Genomic DNA, 22,171 nt, shown 5'->3' on the forward strand with positions numbered 1-22,171 from the left:
GCTAATATCCCAAACGCTAATATCTCAAACGCTAATATCTCAACCGCTAATATCCCAAACGCTAATATCCCAAACGCTAAAATCTCAAACGCTAATATCCCAAACGCTAATATCCCAAACGCTAATATCTCAACCGCTAATATCCCAAACGCTAATATCCCAAACGCTAATATCCCAAACGCTAATATCCCAAACGCTAATATCTCAACCGCTAATATCTCAACCGCTAATATCTCAACCGCTAATATCTCAACCGCTAAAATCCCAAACGCTTAAATCTCAAACGCTAATATCTAAAACGCTAAAATCTCAACTGCTAAAATTCACGAATCTCAGAATGCCAGGAAAACCCAAAATACTTCCATCACAAGTTCAAAATGCAAAGATAAGACAAAAACTCTTACTTACTGTTTAATGAAATTGTTTATGTTTTTGCAAACTGATCTGTTAGCTTGGTCCATCAATATCTGAAATATAAAAAAAGGGAGACAATCAATAAATAGAACTAATATATTCATCACTAAGACTATAACAAGAGAATACTCTTTTCATTATTTTGACTCTCGAGGGGCTATATCAGTTAATATCTTATATGCTTTTTATATAGAGTGATGTGGTTCTCGATTGATTAACTGTGTCGGATATACACTCGAGAGTCAAAACAATAATAAGAATATTAATGACCAATGCAATTTTTTTTTTTTTTTTTTTTTTTTATTTACTTTGAAAATTGTAGAAAATCAAATGTTATAATCGTTTCGGCATGTGAACAGAATGGATGACAACCTTTGGCAACAGAAAATGTTGTTCTTTGATGTCAGAGGCAAACACCGCAATCAGCCAAAGAAGTGATTGCTCGACAACATCAAGACTAACCTCTACGCACTAAGTATCAAAGAACCATTAACACCACCAGTGACATAAACAGCAGATTGGTAGATGATGTTTTGTGTGTGTGTCTACACTATAAAAACCCTCGTACCTCTGCCTTTGATCGACTTTGCAATCGACAACATTTTTTAGAAGTTGTCGTTACCTTCTGCTATTCTAGAGACACGATAGGCAACAATAGAAGTACACATGTTATCATAACCAGGATAGAATCCACATGGGAAAAGTTCAGAGAGCTCATTCCCTTTATGACCAACAAAGGCATGCCCCTGAAGTCCCGTGTTCGAGGAGTCATACTTCATGCGACCAACGAAACTTGAGCTGTTGCCGTTAATGAGACAAAGAAGCCATGGCTATATAACATCAAGGTTAACCTCCAAGCTCTAAATATCACAGAGAATTTGGTCAATGATTCAAATGGCTGGAGAGTGACCAATAACACCAACATGAGATAACAAGAAGGCATCCAACCCCAGCAGCTTGGGACAGAACATGTTAAATCACGTAATAGTAGTAGTAATAATATATAAAACTAAACCACCCGTCTCAGGGAAGGTATTTAACTGTGTTCCAAAGTTCATAATGATCGATTATGAGACGTTTTTAGTCGCGTGCAAGCGACTCTCTAAGTCACTCCGTCGGTCGGTCGGTCTGTCGGTAAGTCTGTCATAACAATTTTGTGCTTGGCCTTTTTGGTTAAGATCAAAGGTCTGTTGTTAATAGATGCTGTTCTTAGCTTTTTAAGATTGTTGTTTTTACACGTCAATAAAAAATGTTTTAAAAATTGGGAGTTACTAGGACGTCCCCCAATATGAAAGGGTGAATGCGGTATTATGGTGAAAGAAGATACTAGCTGGGAGAAACTTTTGACTTTGTTTAGTTCTGGAGTGACAAGGATGACCAACGACCCCCAAAATTCCCCCCTTTTGAGTTGGCCATGTGCCTAAGTTTTTTGTTCAACGTTAATTTTGAATGTATTTTTTAACATGAATAAAAGATTTAATATCTCAAAGTGTAGTACCTGTTCCAGCAGATACTGCAAGCAAAGACCATATGTGAGGGCAATCCCACATATAAGACCTTGGTCAATGTAGGGGCAACCCTTCATACCAATTGTCACTACCCTACTCCCCGGGGAGTTGGTTCCCATTTCCCCTTTACTCCTCACATTAAAAATCGGCCTTGTGTCTAATTTGCTTGGTGGGGGAGCAAATAAACACAGGTTTTCTTGGCCTTTTGGCCAATGTCAAAGTGAAGTATCTGTTCTTACTACTTGCTGTACTTATGGTTGTAACAGTCTCAAAGCCATTCAAGTCATTCTCCAGATCATTCAAGTTGTTTTTGAAGGATTCCAGTTATTTTTTAAGCATTCAAGTCATTCTTAAGGTCATTCAATTCATCCTTAAGTTCATTAAAGTCATTCTAAGTCATTTACTTTTTATTTATTTAAATCATTTCAGCCCATTTTTTCGGTCATTTTAGTTTATCTTTAAGAATTTCATGTCAATCCTACATTCACGCATTCATTCATTACACGAGAGCACGTGACTAATGGCTATCGGCCTTGTTTTTAATGATTATTAATATCATCAGCATCATTAGTCTAATTTTTATCTTCAGGGTTTGTGTCCCTTGATAGAAGCGCTGGTTGTGGTTGAATAAAATAAACATGTATTAGATACATTTGAAGACAAAACTGCGCATTATTATAAAATAAACAAATATGTATTTTGTTTGAAATTTATATATTATTTCGAAGATACACTTCATCACCAGTGTCTCTGTTTTTTTTTTTTGCCATGTTATTGTTGGACATAGAATCAGTAGAAGTTCGTTTGTTGTTTTTACGGTAGTCTTTTCAAATGTCGGAACGGTGCATTGGTCACGCGGAATTCACAAAATTCCTTGATAAAAGCGCTGGTTGAGTTTGAATGAAATAAAATACGTGTTATATACGTTTGAAGCCAAAACAACGCATTATTACAAAATGAACAGACATTTATTTTGTTTGAAATTTATATTAAATTTCATAAATATATTTCAAAGATATACTTCATCTTCAGTATGTCTTTCTTTCTTTCTTTTTTTTTGCCATGTTGTTGTTGGAGCAGAGAATCAGAAAGTAGAAGACCGTTTGTTGTCTTTTAAATCCTGAAACGGTGCGTTGGTCACGTGGGATTCACGTTAAGAGTTTTGTTCCTTAGAAGCGCTGGTTGAGTTTGAATGAAATAAAATATGTGTTATATAAGCTTGAAACACATACTGAAGATGAAGCTTTGCTTCGAAATATATTTGTAAATTTCAAACAAAATAAATGTCAGTTTATTTTGTAATAATGCATTGTTTTAGCTTCAAGCGTATATAATACATATTTCATTTTATTCAAACTCAACCAGCGCCAAAAATCTTAACGCACTTCTAAGGAACAAAAAAAAAAGAAAAAAAGAAAGACACACTGAAGATGAAGCTTTGCTTCGAAATATATTTATGAATTTCAATATAAATTTAAAACAAAATAAATGTCAGTTTATTTTGTTATAATGCATTGTTTTTGCTTCAAACGTATATAATACGTATTTTATTTTATTCAAACCCAACCAGCACTTCTAAGGAACAAAAATTTTAACGTGAATCCCGCATGACCAACACACCGTTCCAAGATTCAAAAAAATACCGTAAAAACAACAAACGGATTTCCACTTGCTGATTCTCTGCTCTAACAACAACATTGCAAAATTCCTTGAAAACAACGCATTATTACAAAATAAACAGACATTTATTTTGTTTGAAATTTATATTGAAATTAATAAATATATTTATATAGAAATTAATAAATATATTTATATTGAAATTAATAAATATATTTATATTGAAATTAGTAAATATATTTATATTAAAATTAATAAATATATTTATATTGAAATTAATAAATATATTTATATAGAAATTAATAAATATATTTATATTAAAATTAATAAATATATTTATATTGAAATTAATAAATATATTTTTATTGAAATTAATAAATATATTTATATTGAAATTAATAAATATATTTATATAGAAATTAATAAATATATTTTTATTGAAATTAATAAATATATTTATATAGATAATAATAAATATATTTATATTGAAATTAATAAATATATTTATATAGAAATTAATAAATATATTTATATTGAAATTAATAAATATATTTATATTGAAATTAATAAATATATTTATATAGAAATTAATAAATATATTTATATTGAAATTAATAAATATATTTATATTGAAATTAATAAATATATTTATATTGAAATTAATAAATATATTCAAATTGTAATTAATAAATATATTTATATTTATATTAATTAATATATTTATATTGAAATTAATTAATATATTTATATTGAAATTAATAAATATATTTATATTGAAATTAATAAATATATTTATATAGAAATTAATAAATATATTTATATTGAAATTAATAAATATATTTATATTGAAATTAATAAATATATTTATATAGAAATTAATAAATATATTTATATTGAAATTAATTAATATATTTATATAGAAATTAATAAATATATTTATATAGAAATTAATAAATATATTTATATTGAAATTAATAAATATATTTATATAGAAATTAATAAATATATTTATATAGAAATTAATAAATATATTTTTATTGAAATTAATAAATATATTTATATTGAAATTAATAAATATATTTATATTGAAATAATTAAATATATTTATATTGAAATTAATAAATATATTTATATAGAAATTAATAAATATATTTATATAGAAATTAATAAATATATTTATATAGAAATTAATAATATTTATATTTAAATTAATAAATATATTTATACAGAAATTAATAAATATATTTATATAGAAATTAATAAATATATTTACATAGAAATTAATAAATATATTTATATTGAAATTAATAAATATATTTAAATTGAAATTAATAAATATATTTATATTGAAATTAATTAATATATTTAAATTGAAATAAATATATTTATATTGAAATTAATATATTTAAATTGAAATTAATAAATATATTTATATTGAAATTAATAAATATATTTATATAGAAATTAATAAATATATTTAAATTGTAATTAATAAATATATTTATATAGAAATTAATAAATATATTTATATAGAAATTAATAAATATATTTATATTGAAATTAATAAATATATTTATATTGAAATTAATAAATATATTTATATTGAAATTAATAAATATATTATTGAAATTAATAAATATATTCAAATTGTAATTAATAAATATATTTATATTTATATTAATTAATATATTTATATTGAAATTAATTAATATATTTATATAGAAATTAATAAATATATTTATATAGAAATTAATAAATATATTTATATAGAAATTAATAAATATATTTATATTGAAATTAATAAATATATTTATATTGAAATTAATAAATATATTTATATTGAAATTAATAAATATATTTATATAGAAATTAATAAATATATTTATATTTAAATTAATAAATATATTTATATTGAAATTAATAAATATATTCAAATTGTAATTAATAAATATATTTATATTTAAATTAATTAATATATTTAAATTGAAATTAATTAATATATTTAAATTGAAATTAATAAATATATTTATATAGAAATTAATAAATATATTTATATTGAAATTAATAAATATATTTATATAGAAATTAATAAATATATTTATATTGAAATTAATTAATATATTTAAATTGAAATTAATAAATATATTTAAATTGAAATTAATAAATATATTTAAATTGAAATTAATAAATATATTTATATAGAAATTAATAAATATATTTATATTTAAATTAATAAATATATTTAAATTGAAATTAATAAATATATTTATATATATATAAATTTCAATTTAATATAAGAACTTCATGTCAATCCTACATTCACACATTCATTCATTACACGAGAGCATGTGACTAATGGCTATCGGCCGTGTTTTATCTACATAGTCGCCACCATTCTCAATGCACTTTTGTCAGAAATCCAATGCCGCATCTCTGCTTCTGACACACGTCCATGACGGGTGTTGCTTTCTTAGAGTCTCACACCGTCAATATCTGCAGCAGAGAGATGAAACTTTCAGATGATAAATGCATAAGTTCAGTCATTATAACAATGCAATCGCCTCGAACCTATGTGGGCAGAACAAAAAATAGGAGGCATTACTTTTGGAATGGCCCTCATATGTTTGCAAACAATACTAAAACCATGTGTATTAAACATTCCGAGAATATTCGAAACAATGCCTACATTCTTGTGTAACAAATGTCAGTCATTTCGATATTTAAATAACGAAAAAACTAAATTCCAAAAGTAATGCCTCTTATTTTTTGTTCTGTCTACATGTCTCCCCCCCCCTTCGCCGCTAAGCTGCATCAGCTCCTAGTGTGGCCAACTCCAGTTCTCTCTGGCTCTGTCTCTCACTGTCTGTCTGACTTGAACCCTGTGTCAATATATTTAGAATCTCCTTTCTTGATGATGTCAGAGGTATAGTTCTAATCTCTTACACATCAAAACACATCTATACTATAGAACATCAACTGCAACAATCTCTCAATAAATTCAGTGAGTGGGCTAACAAAAATGGCTTCATTTTCCCTAAACAAACACTAACTGGGGAGCAGATCGAGAAGTTCTAATAAAACTACAGAACATTAATCCGATCAAAACTTGACTATGGCTGTTTCTGTCTACGGAACAGCCAGGAAATCCTATTTAATAACATTAGAAATCATCAATAACCAAGGACTCAGACAGACACAAGGTGGCTATAGCACCTCTTCAGTAAACAGATTATATGCGGAAGTCTATAAATGTCCACCCCACCTAAGGCGGGAAAAACCTGCACTACAATATTATATCAAACTTTTCTCAACTCCTACAAACCCAACTTACAATTGTGTCTTCCATTCTGAATTCCCAATTTGAATTGTTCAATATCTAACTTACTTTCAATCATTATTTCTAAACTCGTATTGTCCAGCTTTTAATCGATATTTAATATCCAGTTATTTTTAAAAGAATCAACTGTATTCCTAAATTAAATATCTATCTCTCACATAAATAATATTCAGTTATTTGCAACGAACAATGACAATCGTTCTGCATTGCTAGGATTTCAATATGTATTTTTTTTTTAACTTTTCATACTGGGTTCGATTCTAACCTTTTCCAAATATCATTTTGAAAATTATCTAGTTTGCCTTCCTACTTACTGGGGTCTTCCTCTTCATAACAACAGTTTCTCTGCGCAGAAACATCTATGCACATATGTAGCCAATAATGTGTGTGTGTGTGTGTGTGTATATATATATATATATATATATATATATATATATATATATACACACACACACACACACACATATATATATATACCGTGCTAGAAAACTACTAACACCCGAAAGTATCCTGTACCTCTATAAGGCCACCATTCGCCCATGTATGGAGTATTGCTGCCACATCTGGGCTGGTGCATCTGCTACTAGTCTCTCGCTCCTTGACAAGATTCAAAAGAGAGTCGCAAACCTGATAGGCCCTGAACTGGCATCTAAGCTTCAGCCTCTGTCCCATCGACGAAATGTTGCATCCCTCTGCCTTTTCTACAAGTATTTTAGTGGTGAATGCTCTGACGAACTGCAATCACTTGTGCCCCCACGACGCGAGCACCCTCGACAAACCCGACAGGCTACTAGATCTCACCCCCACACTGTAGAGGTCCCTAGATGTAAAAGATCTTTTTACTCCAATAGTTTCTTCCCCAGAACCGCAAGACTCTGGAATTCCATTCCAGGTCCCTGCTTCCCCAACAGTACTGACGTGCAGAAGTTCAAGTGTAACGTGAACCAACACCTTGCTGCCCAAATCCCTACATAGTACCCCAGTAGTTGTTGCCCCTGATAGTAGCCCCCTACACCAAAGTGGCAATTTGCCTTGTTTGGGGTGAAAATGTAATAAAAAATAAAAAAAATATATATATATATTAAGTAATGTGATTGATAATTTAAAATTTAAAAATCAAATTATAATTAAATTAAAAATCCGTTTCATAAGAAGGAACAACAACAAAATCAATTATCTGTACAATCGTTTCGGAAAACAATGCTTTTTTTATTTATGGTGTCTTTTAAATTTAATAAAAACCCTTCAAAATTTGCTGACGAGGAGACCTTGCTTATTAAAAAACTATATGTAATTATTGTACGTAACTTGATGTATACCACAATAAAAAGCATTGTTTTCCGAAACGATCGTACAGATAATCGATTTTGTTGTTGTTCCTTCTTATGAAACGGATTTTTAATTTAATTATAATTTGATTTTAGATTTTAAATTATCAATCACATTACTTAATATTGAATTAGCTCTAGGACATTTAACTATCGAGCTTATTATATATCTAAATTACAACGAGCACTTTCTATTTCCTGTATTTTAATTAAGCTAGTAATTTCACTGTTACATTAAAATACACTCAGCTCTTTAGACTATTGTTCTAATCTCCTTTAAATATATATATATATATATATATATATATATATATATATATATACATATATATATACACACACACACACATTAACTACATGCATATATACATGTATATATTTATATATAGGGTATCAGGTTCATTGAATAGAAATCAATAAAGTGCTCGATCACAAATGTGAGAGCTAAAATACAAATTATGTAAAACTACATATTTCAGATTTCAGAGGCAGACCATGGTTTCATTGCAGTGGATTTGCATAATAAAAGTTTTTAAAAATTCAAATAAAATCAACGGCGACTTACAAAATAAAAACCATTGAAATTCAATGTATTTTGCAATGAAACCATAGTATGTCTCTGAAATTATAAGGTAGAGTCTTTTTTTTTTGTGTGTGTGTATATATATATATATATATATATATATACACACACACAAAAAAAACTCTACCTTATAATATATTATATATATATATATATACATATATATACATACATACACGTGTGTGTATATATATATATATATATATATATATATATATACACAGATACACACACACAAAAAAAAAACTATACCTTATAATTTTTTATATATATATATATATATGGCTGGCTTGAGGTAGTTGCTAGTCTATCCGCACTGATGAGCTGTAATACAGTAAAACAGTACTGCATATGGATGATTACAAATGCTCCCTACCTTTACTGAGTATAATGGAGAGCAAAATAAACTGCTGCTAGCATAGAAAAGCAATGCTCTTTGTATAAACAAATAAAGCTTAGGCGTTTGGATAATGTTTAAACATTGTAATTTTGCATGTTCAACTCCGTAGCAGCCAAATGTTTTTTTTTTTTTTTTTTTTTTTTCCTCAGTGATCACCACTTATCAAGGCCTGGAAGCCACTCAGGGATAAGGGTTATTGCAAGTACATTACGTTAGTGTGGAGATTTGCTGAAGTGTTTACTTAAGGGGGTGGTTCATTAGGAATTTGTTAACATTGTACTTGAACACATCCAAGTTGTAGTCCGGAGGGAAGCAGGCAGACGGAACAGAGTTCCACAGGCGTGCAGTTCTAAGAAAGAAGCTTTGTTCATGGAATCCGCGTTTTGATTTAGGCACAGATATAGAGTGGGGGAAATTTTTCACAGTGGATTCAGCTAGACGGGTGTTTTTCGTGAAAGATTGGCGAGGGGGGACCAGACATTGGAGTTCAGACGAGCACCTGCCATGGAAATAACGATAAAACAAGGACAGGCATAACGGTGAGAAGCACTGACTGTCAACTAGGCAGTCAAGTTTCAATCCTGACTTGAGGTAGTTGCTTGTCTAGCCGTACTCATAAGCTGTGATACAGTGAAACAGTATTGTATGTGGATGACTATATATATTTTTTTTTTACATGGGGATCACCACTTATCAAGGCCTGGAAGCCACTCAGGGATAAGGGTTATTTTGTGTACAATAATCAATGGGATAATATCGTAGTAAAAGTAGGTATTTGAGATTTGATAAAGTGTCTTACTTAAGGGGGCGATTAATCAGGAATTTGTTTATGTTGGACTTGAAGATGTCCAAGTTGTAGTCAGGTGGGAAACAGGCAAACGGAAGAGATTATATACATATATATATATATATATATATACACACATATATATATATGTATATATATATATATATATGTATACAGGGTGTCCGTAAAGTTACTATACAGTCTTATTGTTTTATTGTATTATATTTGTATTAATAGTTAATATTTATTTTTTTTTACAGGTTTATTTAATCAAGCATGCCACGCAAGCTAACTTTGGAAGAGCGCAAATTTATTTTGAAGCGATTTGAATATTTGTCATAGAAATTGTTTGCCTTGATTATTACAGTCTTTTCGGATGTAACACGTGTATTTTCTGAGATTTTTATAAACATAAAGGTGTTATTTCTTTTTATTTCTTTTGTTACAAATATATATTTTAATACAATATCTTACTGTACTGTTAATATATTACATGGTGTCTGTATAGTAACTTTACGGACACCCTGTATATTTTTATTTATTTTATTTTATAGCGGGAATTAGACCGAAGTCTAAAGAGCAAAGTTTATTATAATATGTCAATACTTCAAAATAATCTTGCTCGTAATACTGTGGATACATACATGGAATACTGCTGCCATATCTGGGCAGGAGCTGCTAAAAACAGTCTATCCTGCCTTGACAGAGTACAAAATAGACTTTGTGGCTTAGTGGGGGATACCCTTTTCTCTACCCTGCAACCTCTCTCCCACAGAAAAGACGTTGCGAGCCTATCCTTGTTTTATCGTTATTTCCATGGCAGGTGCTTGTCTGAACTCCAATCTCTGGTCCCCCCCTCGCCAATCTTTCACGAAAAACACCCGTCTAGCTGAATCCACTATCAAAAGTTTCCCCCACTCTTTATCTGTGCCTAAATCAAAACGCGGATTCCATGAACAAAGCTTCTTTCTTAGAACTGCACGCCTGTGGAACTCTGTTCCGTCTGCTTGCTTCCCACCGGACTACAACTTGGATACGTTCGAGTCCAACGTTAACAAATTCCTAATGAACCGCCCCCTTAAGTAAACACTTCATCAAATCTCCACACTAACGTAATGTACTTGCAATAACCCTTATCCCTGAGTGGCTTCCGGGCCTTGATAAGTGGTGATCACTGTGTAAAAAAAAAAAAGCTATTATTGTCAATTGAAAAAAAAAATGATTATCGTTTCCGAAACGATCGTACACTCAAGTTGATTTTGTTTGTTTCTCCTGTTGAAACTGATTCATAATTTATAATTATTAATCTTTATAATCAATATATATATATATATATATATGTATATAACTACTTCATTTACTCACATAAAATTTATATACGAAAGTATAAATTTATGCATAAACTTTAAGTGCTCAATACGTAGGTAGAGCTAGTTAGTAAGTTATAATATATGGCGATTAAGCTACACTGAATATTTTGTGTTTCATCCACTTTAGGACTCTTCAGGCTTATGCACTCTAGGACTCTTTAGGCTCAGCGCATAAGCCTGAAGAGTCCTAGAGTGGATGAAACACAGAATATTCAGTGTAGCTTAATTGCCATATATATTTTATAACTTACTATATATACAGGGGGATGCAAAAGTAGGTATACAGTGATCAAAAAAAGAAAAAACGTATAAAGTTTAAGGCATTTATTATACAGACAAACAAATGTTGCATAAACAAGTAATAATTAGCACGTATAATAAGAAACACATGTAATAGGAAGCCCTATTTCCGCAGGTATTCAAATTGCTTGCCGTCAGCATTAACACACACACACATATATATATATATATATATATCAATCAATATGAATAAAGGAATGAAATATGCATTACATATTACTTTATAATATAAAGTTTTCTTAAATATTTGATATTATTCTTGAAATATTTCAACTCGTATAATCGTACGAAGTAGCGATTGAAACAGAATCTTTTACCAATGAATCTTTGACAGGCAATACTTACTGTAAAATATTTCATGATTTCTGACATAGCATCAGCAAATCTGGTCAAGGAATTCTGAAAAAAAAAAAAAAAAGAAAGAAAGACAAATAAAGGAACCATACAAGAATTATCACAATTTTTTTAAATTTTTTTTTTTTATAGATTTTTTAAAGTAAAAAAGGGACAAAAAATTGCATTTAAAGTTTTTATTTAAAGTCCCAGAAACATTTCATTATAGTTTTATGCCAAATAAAGATAGGAAAAAATTGAACAACAGTATACAAAGCAACCCCCACCCCCAAGCACACACGTTTTGAACAGTTTTATTTATTTTTTTTTTTTAAACTAACTATTATGGTGTGATACTGATCTACCCTATTTTGGGAATAGATGGACTCTTCCACAGGCTATGACTAGATTTACAATTAAATGTCTTAGAAGTTACAGGTGGTATTTATTTGCTCCCCCACTGAGCAAATTAGGCACAAGGCCGTTTTTAATGTGAGGTAAAAACCAGCTCCCCTAAAAGTAGGCAAAAAGGGGGCACTCTGGTTACCAAAAATAATAATTGTCCCAGTATAGAGGGTTTCCCCTCCATTGACTGGTACAAATTATCTTAAGTGCAGCATCTGCCGGAACAGATGGTATTTATTTGCTCCCCCACTGAGCAAATTAGGCACAAGGCCGTTTTTAATGTGAGGTAAAAACCAGCTCCCCTAAAAGTAGGCAAAAAGGGGGCACTCTGGTTACCAAAAATAATAATTGTCCCAGTATAGAGGGTTTCCCCTCCATTGACTGGTACAAATTATCTTAAGTGTAGCATCTGCCGGAACAGATGATATTTATTTGCTCCCCCACTGAGCAAATTAGGCACAAGGCCAATTTTTAACGTGAGGAGTGAAGGGAGGGGGAAGGGAAAGGGGAGCCAGCTCCCGAGAGGTGGGAAATGGGAGCTGGTTTAAGGTCAGGCATGTGGGGTTGCCCCCACATCTGGTCTTTGCTAGTCATAGCTTGCAGTATCTGCCGGAACAGATGGTATTTATTTGCTCCCCCACTGAGCAAATTAGGCACAAGGCCGTTTTTAATGTGAGGTAAAAACCAGCTCCCCTAAAAGTAGGCAAAAAGGGGGCACTCTGGTTACCAAAAATAATAATTGTCCAAGTATAGAGGGTTTCCCCTCCATTGACTGGTACAAATTATCTTAAGTGCAGAATCTGCCGGAACAGATACTACACATTGATCTTGGCCAAAAGGCCAAGAAGAAGCGAAGTGGGGATGTCTTAGAAGTTACAAGTGCCAGCCACAGCTCCAGACTTTCTCTGCTTCTCTAAATATACTCTTGTAAATATATAGGTAATTAAAATAGTTCTAAACACCTTAAGCAATAGCTGCACTTACAACATCTAAGGGTGTCCGCTAAGTGAATACGCAAAGCGTGGGTATCTCTGCTAGTTTACTAATAATTAAGCGTCATTTATTTTGTTTTATTTACAGAAATAATTATCTTGTTTATTTAGCATAAGCAAAGGGCAGTGCTGACATAAACAGAAAAAAAATAAATAAATATATAAATTAGTTTAGCAGCAATGAACAAATCCTTCGATAAAGTATGGCTGCCACTTCTGAGAAGGTGGCATTCACAGCACTCTTTCTTGGCTTGACAGAGTTTAAAATCGACTTTGCAATCTAGTGGAGGTGGGGGGGGATAATCTGCACTGTTTATACAGCTTCTTACACATAGAAACGTTGCTCTCTCTCTCACACACACACATTATTTCCACTGAACATATTTAAGTGAACTTCAATCTATGGTTCCTCCTAAAACATTCACAACAAGCACTCATCTTAGTACCCCACCCCCCACACACACACTGCAAAGAACTTTCTTTTCTTCCTCTGCGCATCAAAAGTTTGATGAGCACGTTTTTTTTTTTTTTCAAGAACTTTTCTTCACTGAAATGCATTGCCACAAGATTGCTTCCCTGTGGAATGCAACATGGTCATCTTTGACTCAAATATCAATAAACAGTTTTCAAAAACCTACCATGTCATTAACTCTTATCTTCAAGTGGTTTTTAGCCTTTGTTATGCTTTGTTTTAGATTTGGAAAGTGAAATGACGTCATATACGGTCGCATGATAAATCTGTTCCTTTTAGAAGCCGAGAGAACGGGGGGGGGGGTAGTTTTATCTAAAAAAATTTATAAATAATACTAGTGAGGGAGAGGGATGGTCATAAAATATGCTTAAATATATTTTAATTCATGCAGATTTCGTATTTAGTTTTACAGAGCCAATTCTCTATTGAATATTATATTGTACCTAATATATAGTTCTGATTTCAAAAGTTTAAAAAAAAAAAAAGGATATAACAAGAAACTTTCTCTGCCACCAATAGCAATGGCCAGTGACTCCCTGTCTGAGAGTACATTTTTCAAACTGCTTGGCCTAACGTTCACAGGAAACATGAGTTGGAGCAATTATATTGAAAACATTGCCAGGGCTGCTGCGAAAAAGGTAGGCTCTCTCTATCATGCTAGAAAACTACTGACACCTGAAAGTATCCTGTACCTCTAAGGCCACCATTCGTCCATGTATGGAGTATTGTTGTCACATCTGGGCTGGTGCATCTGCTACTAGTCTCTCGCTCCTAGACAAGGTAAAAAAAAAAGTCGCCAATCTGATAGGCCCTGAACTGGCATCTAAGCTTCAGCCTCTGTCCCATCGACAAAACGTTGCATCCCTCTGCTTGTTCTACAAGTATTTTAATGGTGAATGCTCTGACGAACTGCAGACACTTGTGCCCCCACGACGCAGATACCCTCGACAAACCCGACAGGCAGCTAAATCCCACCCCCACACAGTAGAGATCCCTAGATGTAAAAGATCTTTCTACTCCAGTAGTTTCTTCCCCAGAACCGCTAGACTCTGGAATTCCATTTCAGGATCCTGCTTCCCTAACTGTACTGACATGCAGAAGTTCAAGTGCAACGTGAACCGACATCTTGCTGCCCAAATCCCTACATAGTGCCCCAGTAGTTGCTGACCCTGATAGTAGCCCCCTACACCAAAGTGGTAATTTGCCTTGTTTGGGGTGAAAATGTAATAAATAAAAAGATAGATTTAAAAAGACTTTAAATTAAACCACTTTAAGCTATGAATGAATTTGCGCATACACAAAAGTAACAGAAATAAGGTTAAAATGAACATTTTGTAATTCAACTTGCGGATGTATTTCTGTACACATTATTCATCCATCCAAACAAAGATTTTACTCGTTATAAACCATCTTTAGTGTAAGATTACTTCCTGTTAATTTCAGTGTTATGGTTTTCTTTTTTTTGGCTTTTTTTTTTTAATTACATTTTCACCCCAAACAAGGCTACTATCAGGGACATAGGCATCAGGGATACTGTGTAGGGAGTTGGGCAGCAAGATATCGGTTCACGTTGCACTTGAACTTCTGCTTGTCAGTACAGTTGGGGAAGTAGGGACCCGGCAGGGAATTCCAAAGTTTAGCTGTCCTGGGGAAGAAACTACTGGAGTAGAAAGCTCTCTTACATCTAGGGATCTCTAGTGAAGGGGTGGGATTTAGCTGCTTGTCGGGTTTGTCGGGGGTATTTACGTTGAGGGGGCACAAGTGCTTGCAGTTCGTTAGAGCATTCACCGTTAAAGTACTTGTAGAAAAGGCAGAGGGATGCAACATTTCGTCGATGGGACAGGGGCTGAAGTTTAGATGACAGTTCAGGACCTATCAGATTGGCGACTCTCTTTTGAACCTTGTCTAGGAGCGAGAGACCAGTAGTTTAAGAGTTTATCGGTTAAATATTTACACACATACACACATCTACTCATATTTATATAGATTTGTAAGAAAGGACAAGTGAAAAGGAAAATCAGTGAAAATATACAATACTCTCCAATCAGATGAACATTTATTCAAAACTTGGTTGCTTTCTTCATTTTAAGTTATATTTTTTTGAAAGATTTGTATCACAAAACATGGGACTTGTAAAATATTGCATAATTTACTGAGAAAACTGAAGACAAATAAAATATTAAAATAATAATTAACACACAATAAGATTAAGAATTGTAGAAAGGTTATGGTGTAAGTCAACAGACAATGGACAATTTAACAACAATTAACCAAGCAGATACAATAATAAAAAAAAAAGCAAAAACAAAAAAAAAAAAATAGCCGTAACAAAAATGTGCAGAACAAACGGAACAACAATAATCGATAAATTAACGGATAGCGTTTTCAGATTTTGTCATCATCCTTATTAGCAGATCAAAATAATATAAAATATAAAGAAATTTTAATTTCTTATTGATTTTTTTTAACGATAAATACGGTTTGAAACAAAAGAAAAAAAAATTTCAAGAAATTTAAATTTCTAAACAATAAAAATAAACAGTAAAATCATCTACGAGTTTGTGTATATATTATTCCTTAATTGGAATTCATTTTTGAGATGAGCATCATATTTATTAATTTATTTTTATTTCGGACTATTATTCTCATCGTTATTAGTTGTTGTTTTCATCTTTATTATTAGGAGATTCGAAGTTCCTATCCGTCATCGTTACCACCTGACGAAGGCCAGAGGAATAGTTGGCCGAAACGTCGTGAAAAACAACAACCAATAAAGATGAAAAACAACAACTAATAAAGATGAGAATAATAGTCCGAAATAAAAATAAATTAATATACGAGTTTGTGGTATAACGGTTAAACATGCCGGACTGTAATACACATGATCTGGAGTTCGATTCCTAGAAACAGTCAAGCCATGCTGACGAGAGGTAGTTACCTTGAAACATGCATGTACGTAGATTACTGTTTTAAAAATAATATATATATATATATATAAGGCCGAGCGATTTGCCCCTTATTAATGGAGTCAGAAATAGCTCTGTGGCCAGGTTTGAATCTCCTGACTGACAGTAATCATGACACCCTGCACTGATGATTCCCGAAAGCACGAAACACTAATGCCTGTAGGTATTTAAAAAAATTATTGTAATAATTATGTCTTCCCCTTTAAGAACTGGGTTCTTATTGTTGAACACTTAAGTTGAAATGAAAGAAGTTGGTCACTTAAGCCCACGTGCGCAGATCGTGATGTTAAAATCATTTGAATACTCTCGACCTTCTTGAATGACACTTAATATAAATGCTAATTTCAACTATATTTTTGCCAATGTTCACGTTGGCCGAGCGGTTTTTCCCATGCTAATGGAGTCAGAGATGGCTTTGTGGCGAGGTTCGAAATTTCCCGACTGGCGGTAATTGTGACTTCCTGCAATGATGATTCCTGAAACGATGAAATACTAGTGTCTGATATTCAAGCCATATGGCATCAAATTTTCTAGAATTTATTCGGAAGTATACATTCATTATATGCTGTAATTCACGTTGACATTTAATGTAGTATAGCAGGGCTCTACATTGCGAGTGAAACAGTCGCATTTGTGAGTGATTTTTCAAAGTGTTTGTTCAAAATGACGACTAGAAATAATGAAACGCTTATCTTTGAGCAATTGTATTTCTTTCAATGACAATCTTCCAAAACTCACTACTGAGTGAAAAATATCATTTCAACTTTAAGTTAAATTATTTAAACAATAAAAGTTTAATAGAACGATATAATCTTTTTTTTTTTTAACGAAGGCTGTTGAAAAAAACATCTGAATAAATTAGAATGTTTATACCTTCAAGTATCAACATAAAATTCGTTGTATATTTAGAATTACACTTATTATAAAAAAAATATATTGTATATTTAGAATTACACTTATTATAAAAAAAACAAAAAAAACAGAAAAATCTTTATGATGTATACTCGTCACAGAACGAAGATGTAATATTCTAAAAATCATGTGGATTTGGCTAATAACTTTTCTATTTTGTTAGTAAACGAAAATATTTAGTTGTCAAAGGTCAACTAAAGATAAATTTGTCCATAGAGCAATGATTTTTCAAAGTGTTTTTTCAAAATGGCGACTAGAAATAATGAAACGCTTATCTTTTGACGATTGTATTTCTTTCACTGACAATCTTTCAAAGCTCGCTGAGTGAAAAATATCTTTTCAACTTTTTTTTTTTATATAAAACGAACAAAATTAAATTATTTAAACAATAAAAGTTTAATAGAACGATTATATATATATATATACATATAATTTTACCAAAGGCTGTAAAAAAAAATATCTGAATAAATTAGAATGTTTATACCTTCAAGTATCAACATAAAATTTGTTGTATATTTAGAATTACACTTGTTAAAAAAAAAAAAAAAACAGAAAAATCTTTATGACGTACATACTCGTCACAGAACGAAGATGTCATATTCTAAAAATCATGTGGGTTTGGCTAGTGACTTTTCTATTTTGTTAGTAAACGAATATATTTAGTTGTCAAAGGTCAACTAAAGATAAATGTGTCCGTAGAGCCCTGCAGTATAGCCATAAATAAACAATGCTGTATCGTCAAGTGGAAAGCAATACACAGATATAATAACATAGAAGAGATTTATTCTGATAGGTACAATAATAGACAAGAACTGGCAAATAAGGTAGTAATGGTTATTCTTGGTTCGTCTTTCTAACTCGCATTTTAAACTCAAAACTACCAGTTTTTGTTAAATATACATGAACCATATTTATGTGTTCGAGCGACGTCACAAGACATTCGTAATCCATTCACACCCCTAACACATGATCCTGGATATGACCTTAAACTCTATCCGATGGTAAAGCCCCAGCTTGTGGGCTTTGGGGAGTGTGGAGCCACCCCTTAATTGTCATTGCTCCCAGGTCCACTCTGACCCGGAGTGGTAGTACCTATTAGGGTCCCAACTATGGGTTGAATAGAAACAGACTTGAAAAATAAATAAATAAATAAATATATTCTATTAAAAAATTTTTCTTCAAAATCACTGAATTCGGCATTAAATAACCTGAAAAAGGTTGATATGCCGTAAAACAAAAACAACCACCAACCCTTAACGTAATATTTTCACACTTTTTACTTAACATGATATGAAAAAGATTTGTAAGCAAGAGTGGAGAGTCAATTGTTTAAAATAAAAAAAAATGTTATGGCGTAAATCAACGGACAATGGACAATTAATTTCACAACAATTAATCACACACAGCTACAACAGCAACAACATAATTAAAAAAAGAACGGCAGTAGATGAGAGGAAATAAGAAACAATAATAGTCAAACTAATGGACAACTTTTCGTATTTCATCACCAAAAAACTTCTTTTTTTTTACAAAGTAATCATTTTTAAAAGACAGGTGCAAACTCCTTAAAAATTATCAGCTGAACAAAATAATCGAATTCATACAAATATGGCTGACACTGATTCACTATCCATTTTTGCTTTTAACAAATCTAAAATGTTTCAATCAGTTATTTTTTTTTCAACGAAGGCAGACATTTCAGCCAATGCATAAAATAAGAACAACTTTGGTACACTTGCAGAATAAGGACCATGCTACAGCCGGGATTTTCTGGGGAGTCTACAGAAAACACTTAAAGCTGTGGAACAAAAAGATTTGATTTCTTTTTTCATGCAAATGCTGGCCATTTTTTTTAATGAAAAGATATTCTTTCTGTTAGCATGAATATAAGATGATAATATTCATTTTTTTTTTTGTTCAAATCAACAAATCAAATACTCCAATAGTTTCTTCCCCAGAACTGCGGGTCTTTGGAACTCCCTTCCGGGATTCTGCTTTCCCAACTGCAATGATATGCAGAAGTTCAAGTGTAATGTTAACAAACATCTTTCTACTCATCTCCCTTCATAATGACCCCGCTAATTAAGTCCCTGATAGTAGCCCCCTGCTTCAAAGTGGCACTGTGCCTTGTTTGGGGTGAAAATTGAATTAAAAAAAACAAAACAAAAAAAAACATAAATTTTAAACTAATGATATATTATTTCTTTTAGTATGAAGATAGGATTTATAATATTTATATATTTTTTTTTTGTTCAAATCAACATAAATATTTAGTTTTTTATATAATAAAAAAATCTATATATTAATAGGATAGTGTGTGTGTGTTATCACGACCGGAAACATACCGCCAGAATTAGTGTCGCTTTTATTATACGAAAAAGCCTAATCCACATGCAGCAAGCGAAAAGTGTTGAATATTTATCTTTTGAAAGTCGAGAAAATTAAATAGACAGGCGACTTCCGTTGTTAACTCATAGATATTATGATTTATATGCGATATAAAATGTTTTAAGTTGTGAGCCGACCAACCACTTCTCGGAAAAAAGCCTTTCTTGGACATACACAAAAAGCGAACATATATATACACACATTTTCGGTTTTATATATATATAGATAAATTAATGATATATTATTTATTTTATTATGATTATAATTATTTATAATATTAATTTTTTTTTTAAATCCAAATAAATATTTTTAATAATTAATGATATATTATTTGTGTTATTATGAACATAATGATTTATAAGATTTATATTTTTTTGTTTAAATAAAAATACTTTTTAATAATAAACTAATATATTATTTCTGTTATTATGAACATACACCTCGTGCCAGAAGTATATGCAAATCGATATTTTTGTTCTAACTCCGATAGTATGCCATGAAAATTGCGAGTTTGTCTCTGATGTATCGTTATTTTCATGGAAAGTGTTCGACTGAGCTTCAATCTATGGTCCCCCCTCGCCAAACTTTTACAAGAAACACTCGTCTAGCTGTAAACACTATCAATAATTCCCCCCACTCTTTATCTGTGCCTAAACCTAATCGTAGATTCCATGAACAAAGCTTCTTTCTTAGAACTGCACGCCTGTGGAATTGTCTTCCGTTTTCCTGCTTTCCGGCTGACTACAATATGGTTGTGTTCAAGTCTAAAGTAAATAAGTTCTTGATGAGCCGTTCCGTATAAGTTATCAAATTTACCAAATTTTCATTACTAATGATTACTATATTGTCCAATTTCTACTGTACACTCTTTAACCCTTATCCTTGAGTGGCCTCTGGGCCTTGATAATGTGGTGATGCCTATGTAAAAAAAAAAAAAAAAAAAAAACTTCGAACATCATATGGCAACACTAACACATGCGCAGATATAAAATTTTAAGCTGATCAGTGCAATAGTGAGCAAACGGCAGCCATTTTGGTGACTTGCAGTTTTTTTCTGCGTGCCAACTTTATATGCAAGATGGGACGTAAAGATGCTTTAAGTCAAGCTGAGACGTCTAAAATTATTCAAAGGCTCCATAATAAGATTTCCACCTTAGAAATTGACAAAGAATTACACCGTGATCATCGTACAATCAAAAAATATTGTACTAACCCTCAACTTTAAAACGGACGTTCTGAGAAATGGGAAAATTCGTAAGAAATCATATCTGTCACGTCGAACAATGAGCAAGATCAAGAGAGAAGTTCGCCGTAACCCACTTGAAACTACAAACAAGTTTTTGAAAAAGCTGGCGTTCTTCATGTGCCCAAATCAACTCGTTGCCGTATTCTGAGGACGATTGCAAAATTTGGAAAGCCAGAGGTCCGCCCTCAATTGAAGGATATCCACTAGAAAAAGGGGATGGAGTGGGCAAGAGATCACATGAAGGTGAATTTTCAAACTGTTTTGTTCACCGATGAGTGTCGAACGACCCTTGATGGACCCGATGGGTGGAGGGAAGGATGATACCATAATGAGGGTCTACGTCCCCAAAGGATCAGGCGTCAACATGGACGTGGTGGTATGATGTTCTGGGCTGCAATCATTGGTAAAGAGCTGGTAGGAACATTCAGAGTCGCAGATGGAGTGAAAATTACTGCTAAACTCTACATTGACTTCATTAAGGAACACTTGGAACCCTGGCACAAGAGGAAGAATTTGGCATTCTGGAAAAAGATGGTATTCATGCATAATAATGCACCGTCTCATTCTGCAAGGATAGCCACTGAATATTTGGAGAGCGTTTTTGCCAGACATGGGAAAATAATGCGATGGCCAGCATGTTCTCCAGATTTAAATCCCATCGAAAATCTGTGGAGCATCTTGAAACAAAATATTTACTCCGGAGGAAGGCACTACAACTCCAAGGATGACCTTTGGTATGCTATTCTGACTGTTGCCAAACACATTTCATCAGATGAAATCGAAAGTTAGACATCTTCAATGGACCAAAGGCTT

The 22,171-nt window shown here is 31.6% G+C and overlaps 1 protein-coding gene and 1 pseudogene across 38 annotated transcripts in view; both read right to left on the reverse strand.

Moving 5' to 3' along the window:
* Positions 1-22,171, reverse strand: part of LOC145271199 (arf-GAP with coiled-coil, ANK repeat and PH domain-containing protein 2-like) — a 636,480-nt gene that overhangs the window by 424,452 nt on the left and 189,857 nt on the right. For all 38 annotated transcript variants that reach the window (XM_080126741.1, XM_080126736.1, XM_080126765.1 and 35 more), the window contains 2 exons: positions 11,990-12,043; positions 409-467 (listed from right to left, as the gene is read on the reverse strand). In XM_080126741.1, coding sequence (XP_079982867.1) covers positions 409-467; positions 11,990-12,043 — 113 coding nt within the window. The remainder of the gene's footprint in view (positions 1-408; positions 468-11,989; positions 12,044-22,171) is intronic.
* LOC145271778 (U2 spliceosomal RNA) lies at positions 13,095-13,234 on the reverse strand (annotated as a pseudogene).

This window comes from Euprymna scolopes, chromosome 46 (assembly GCF_053919585.1).
Source record: "Euprymna scolopes isolate OS-2025 chromosome 46, ASM5391958v1, whole genome shotgun sequence".
NCBI classification, from domain to species: Eukaryota; Metazoa; Mollusca; class Cephalopoda; order Sepiida; family Sepiolidae; genus Euprymna; species Euprymna scolopes.